Source organism: Muntiacus reevesi, chromosome X (genome assembly GCF_963930625.1).
Source record: "Muntiacus reevesi chromosome X, mMunRee1.1, whole genome shotgun sequence".
Classification (NCBI taxonomy): Eukaryota; Metazoa; Chordata; class Mammalia; order Artiodactyla; family Cervidae; genus Muntiacus; species Muntiacus reevesi.
Window position 1 is genome coordinate 42,199,675 of NC_089271.1, and position 6,000 is coordinate 42,205,674.

The window sequence follows — 6,000 nt, forward strand, 5'->3', positions numbered from 1 at the left end:
GAATTCATTTGGTGCCTGGCAGATGCTAATATTAAGATCACCTCACTGTTACTCAATTTAACATATAGACAGCACTCAAAATGCTGACTCTTCTATTATTTATTAAATAATTAATATTATTCAAGAGAGAAATAATAGTCCCATTTATTATTTCTTATAATTAAGACGGGTGTCAAGTGGCTGAAATGAAGACCAGGTAGGAAGAGGAAGAGCAGCCAGGCTGGGGTAGTGATGAAATACAGATCGAGGGCTTTGAAAATTTCTTCTGATAAGGAACACAATGGGTTTGGTGGCTCTGAAGCCCAGGGTAAGCCTGAGCTTCGCAGGCTCCTCACTGGAGGGACTGAAGGGATGGGGGCGGGGCAGGATGAGGTCGGAATGATGCCTGTATGGATCCTGTAGTCACCTCATAAATGCCTCACAGCAAGAAAAATGACTGGTCAGTAAAGAGGAAGACGTGATTACAGAGATGCCTGCCTCTGCTCCCACAGATTAAAAAACCCTAGAAGCTAAAAAAAACGGATGTCTTTTCCAAAAAGACAAGCTGTCTTTTTGGTACAAGCTGTCACCATAATGGCCACTGTGTACAGTCCGTTATGTGCATTCTTTCTAATCCTAGCAACAAGCTCTCTGCCAATAATGGCACTGGGAGTCTCATTTTAAAAGGCAGCTGAAGAACAGAGAGGTGAGGAAAATTTTAAGGTGACACAATAGCTAAGTATAGGAAATGGAATTCATAACGAGTCTGATGTCTGACGTATGCACTTTTAACATTGCATACTGTCTCTTTATATCCTGTCTTTGACTGGGATATACACATTTCCAAGCACTTCCATCCAATTACCATTTTTTAGAACATTCAGGTGGGTTATAGGTGTTCAGGGAAGTTCTCCATCTTTCTTCATCAAAGGTGAGGCAGGAGCTTTGCCATTAACACACAGGCCTCGTCTGCCTATCACATCCCTCAACTCATGATCCCCTGTGGGCCCTCTCTGATGCACCCTGTCTAGGCCAGTCCCTCCAGCCTGCAGCAGCCTTGCCCTCCTAGCCCTTCTGACTGCAGAGATCACCTTCCAGGTGTTGATTACCACTTGGAAGGCTGACTTTGACTCTTCTAGGCTGTTAGCCGAGTTCCTGCCACCCTCAGATAGCCAGATCACTTCTCTCAAGCCTGGAAAAAAAATTCTCCTTTCTGTTTCAAGTTTCACTTTTTTAGTTTTATTTTGAGGCTTGAGCAAGAATCATTCCAGAATTACAAAAGATAGTTTCCATGGTTCTACCAAACCAAACATTAAAATCGAGACTCGGAACAGAAGCCGTATGCTGTTGTCCAGCTCCATGTGGGAAATGCCATTACTCTGCCAAGTCCCCAGAGATGATCTGCTCCTTGGGTGAAAGAGATGTCAGCAGGTGTGCGTTTATATACCACATGCATTTTCCAAAACAAAAAGCTGTTCTACAGTCGCCTTGGAATTTTTCAAACATTAAAACGGAAGATTATATATTAACCATCCATACCCCCAGTTCATCTCTGCTTATGCCAAAGGGAGTGATTAAAATTTGCTGACAGCTTCGAAAACTATCAGAGAACTACCAGAATGGCCCAAGTTTAATAATTAACAAAGTTAACTGCGTCAGTCACCAACTAATCCTAAAATTCTGATTTTACCATTTCTCCCTTACTCAATAAGATTTGGCAGGACATGCAAAAGGGTCAGGAGTAAGTGGATGTGAATTTCAGATGCAATCAATTGCTGCTTTGTGGGGATAATGTTAAAGTTTGTTCATTCAACACATTTGTTGAGTGCTAACTAGGCCAGGCAGAGCTCTGGAGCTGGAGTTTGGGGGTTCTCCAAGAGACATAGAAACACTTCCCAGGGCTCCAGGGGCTTACAGCCTAGTGGAGGAGAAAGTGATTGAACAAGAAATGACAGTAATATGTGAGCAATTAAAAACTCAAGGAAAATAACAAGATGGCAGAGGAGAGTTAAACAAAGGCATCTCAACCCATTTGGAGGAATTTAGGAAGGCTGCCCCCAGTAAATGACATATGAGCTAAGATTTGAGATTAACCAAGTATTTTTCAGTTTCTCAGTTTCCTCATCTCTCTCATCAAACTATAAAGACTGAAATATCTTCCTCCCAGTGGAGGACGTGAGCACCCCCTCAACCAGTTCTGTCCTAGGCATCCTCTCTTCTCTCTCCACTCTTGGTTTGGGTCATTTCACGAACTTCAGGGGCTTCAACTAAAACATCTCTGTCACACAAATCTGTTAGCCCAACCTGTTCTTTGTACTTCCAACTGCTAGACATCTCTCCCTGGGTGTTCCATCAGCACCTTCAACTCTAGATGCTCCATCTTTCCCCAAACCTGCTCTTCTGCACATTCCTCTTTTTGTATCATCATATTCCTGTCACTTGACATATCACTTTGTGAATAAAAAGTCATTAGTGGCTATTCATTGACCACATGTGTGCTAAGTCACTCAGTCATGTCTGACTCTTTGTGACCCTATGGACTGTGGCCTGCCAGGCTCCACTGTCCATGGGATTCTCTAGGCAAGAATGCTGGAGTGGGTTGCCATGCCCTCCTCCAGGAGATCTTCCTGACCCAGGAATCAAACCGGCATCTCTTATGTCTCCTGCATTGGCAGGTGGGTTCTTTACTACTAGTGCTACCTGGGAAGCCCCCAAAATTAGCCACTCAGTCGTGTCTAACTCTTTGCGACCAAGTGGACTGTAGCCCACCAGGCTCCTCTGTCCATAGGATTTCCTAGGTAAGAATACTAGAGTGGGAATAGGAAGCCATTCCCTTCTCCAGGGGATCTTCCTGACCCAGGGATTGAACCTGGGTCTCCTGCATTGTAGGTGGATTTTGTACCATCTGAGCCACTAGGGAGCTAAGTCTTTGGGTGATGACATACAAGGGCTACCTACAACTCATCCCAACCCACCTTTGTAGCTTGGTCTCCCACAAGTCCCCCTCAGTTCTCCACACTGAAGTTCTTTATTTTGTTGTTGTTTTTTTTAAGATTTTTTTCCTGTGGACCATTTTTAAAGTCTTAATTGAATTTGTTACAACATTGCTTCTGTTTTATGTTTTGGGGTTTTTTCCTTGAGGCATGTGGGATCTTAGCTCCCCGGCCAGGGATTGAACCCGCAACCCCCTGCTTTGGAAGGCCAAGTCTTAAACCACTGAAACACCAAGGAAGTCCCTGTGCTAAAGTTCTTATCTTTCCTAAGCATGAGAATATCTCACATATTTGTGATTTTATTTAAGCTATTCTTTAACTTCAGATACTTTCTTCATCCAGTCTCCTGGTGAATTCATATCCATTCCTTAAGATCTACTTCACCACTCCTGTGAAGTCTGCCTGGATATTCTCAGGCGGAGTTCAACATTCACCTAGAGTTCAACATTCACTTTTCCTATAACCTTCAGTAGGAGGTCCTAGGAAAAGGCATATATCATAGGTCATTAGTATCACTTGTTCACGACTCTGCCTCCCACATCAGCTTGTGAGTATCCCAGGGGCAATGGCTCTGCCTAATTCATCTTTCCTTCCCTTTGGGATAGGATGTGGGACAGGAAGCAAACGTTCCTTGAATGAATGGATAATGAACTAATGAATAGACCTCTCTTGTGGCACCTACCACTTTCTACCTTGTATTGCCTTTGTCTGGATACTTCATCTCTTTTCCTAGACTGACAAATCTTCCGGGACAAGAAAAACATGATCTAGTTTTGCATCCTCAACCACAGCCTGCCCTAATGTGTACTGTTTGAATAAATGAGCGAAACTCTTGTAATCCCTTGTGTCATACATATGTCAGACTTTGCAAAGCCATTTTCACACACATTGCTTCACCTACCTTTTAGAATGACCTTGCAATCTAGCTATGACTAGTTGGTGTTATCCTCACATAGCAGATAAAGCAACTGAGTAAGGCCTTGGAACCCTGCTTTCTCAGTTTTTAGAACAATGCCTATTCCATGTGACATTCTTGAGAAAAGGAAGATCTACTCACCAGTCCCTTGTTTGGAGAGTTTGGGAGTCAAAAGCAGAGATTCACCACTGCTATAAAAGATAGCTAAACCCTTACCTATCCTTCCAGTACGAGTCTTACATGAATAATTTGAGTGAGCGTGAAGTTTTGGAGAATGAATTAGAAAAAACAAAATAAAGGGGGAAATGAAGAATTGGAACACGTTAGACATAGTTTGGTTAAGAAAAGGACTTTGAAGGCCTAGAAAGAGAGGTTTCCTCTTCCATAAGATGCGAGTGCTGTGCAAGGCAGCACAGACATGCACTGAGTTCCTCTAGGAGAGATGATGTCAAAAATACTGAATGAAAATGAAATCTATATAGCCAGAATCCACCACAGCATGCTGCTGTACTTAAAGCATCTGTAGCACCATGCACAGAGCCTGGTATGGGTGAGCTTGGGGAGAGGGTGGGGGAACCAGGCAAACAGAAGGGATAGCCTGAGATCTGACTCAAAGGTGAGGAAGGCTGGAATGGAGGCATGGCATCCAACATCCAGCACCTTGCTTTCTTAACCTGCCACAAGAGAATCTGAGTGCCTCTGCCCTGCCCGCCCCCCAGGGAGCAAGTTGGAGGCCGGCTCCTGACGTCTGGTTAGGGCACGTCTTAGACAACACAGTGGTGGATTTTGGAGGTGTCCTCATTATTGCTCAAGCACCAGGAGGTCCTGGGGGTTGGACCAAAGCATTCTCAGGGATCTGTGAGACAGGCTGTTCTGGAAGCATCGCTTAATATTCCACTGACCCCACCTCATAGGATCTGCCTGACTCTCTTCGGGAGGGGGGGTTCCCCTGCTGACCCCATCCATCTTCTGGCATCTGTTTCCTGAGGCCCAGTCCCACCTCCCTCCCCCGTGTCTATGAGGGTACTTTCTGTCCCCCATCCCTTCCAAGCTTTTTGGCCACCCTCCACTGAGTGTGAGGGAGAGGAGAAGAAGGGGCAGAAGGAGAGGAGGTATTTGACAAGAAGGCCCTGCAGCTGCAGGCAGACCCATGGCAATCGTGGAATCAGAAAAAATCGGGGTCAGGAAGGTCGATGCCCCAGGGTCCAATCCCTTCTTTTCGAAAGGGAAGCTGTTCAAGGTCGTTTTCCTGGCTCCAGAATAACAACACGTCGTGGTCCATGCCTGCTCCGAGTGAAGGTGTAGAGTGTCCAGGTCGGGCTGGAGCAAAAGGACTGACCTTTGCTTGGGAGCAAGGGACTGACCTTTTGCCACCCCCTAGTAAGAGTCTCTCCCCTGCCCGTTTTCTCACCACCACCGCCCTCTCTCCCCGCCCCTCGGCGCTTTGAAAATTCCAGCAGTCTCAGGCTTGGCAGCTGTCCGGGGCAGAAGTTCAAAGTCTAGCCCCAGACCTTCAAAAGACATCCTCCGGCTTCTGTCCGGGGAGGGAAGGGGGCCACCAAATCCTTCTCCCCCCGAGGGAGGATTCCGTGTACGACGCTTGGGACCGTCTAGATCCCCTCCTGCGCACGGATTGTCTAGGGGCTCCAGGGGACACCCCGCCGCACGGCCGCCCCGCGTGCCTCCCGGGGCGGCCACTTGTCGGAGCCGGGGAGGGGGAAGGAGGGCGCGCAGCCGCCACTGACCTGAGATGCCGCCCCCCACCACGACCACGTCGCATTTGTTGCTCATGTTGCTCGCCCCTCTCCGGGCCACCTGGGTGCCAGCTGCTTCAGTGTCTGGATCTCGCCCCCGCCCGCAGCGCTGCCCCCACGTACTAGCGCCTCCGCCGAGCGCCTATATTGGAGGCCGAGGGCTTCGGGTCGCGGAGCCCCGCCCGCCCGCCCGCCTACGCGCCGGCGGGGCTGGAGCGCACCGCCCTCCTTCCCGCCCGGAGGTCTGCGGCTTAAATCTGGGGAGGGTGGACACCGGGGCAGAGAGGTCACCCAGGGCCTCCAAGAGTCCATCCCTGGGGCCACCACTCCCCGTTGGCCTTATGCACTGCAGGGTATT

At 47.9% G+C, this 6,000-nt stretch overlaps 1 protein-coding gene across 1 annotated transcript in view; it reads right to left on the reverse strand.

The window, feature by feature from the left end:
- MAOB (monoamine oxidase B) overlaps positions 1-5,794 on the reverse strand; it is a 114,451-nt gene extending 108,657 nt beyond the window's left edge. Inside the window, exon 1 of the mRNA XM_065915920.1 lies at positions 5,634-5,794. Coding sequence (XP_065771992.1) covers positions 5,634-5,679 — 46 coding nt within the window. The 5' untranslated portion in view covers positions 5,680-5,794. The remainder of the gene's footprint in view (positions 1-5,633) is intronic.
- Positions 5,795-6,000: the final 206 nt, after the last annotated feature.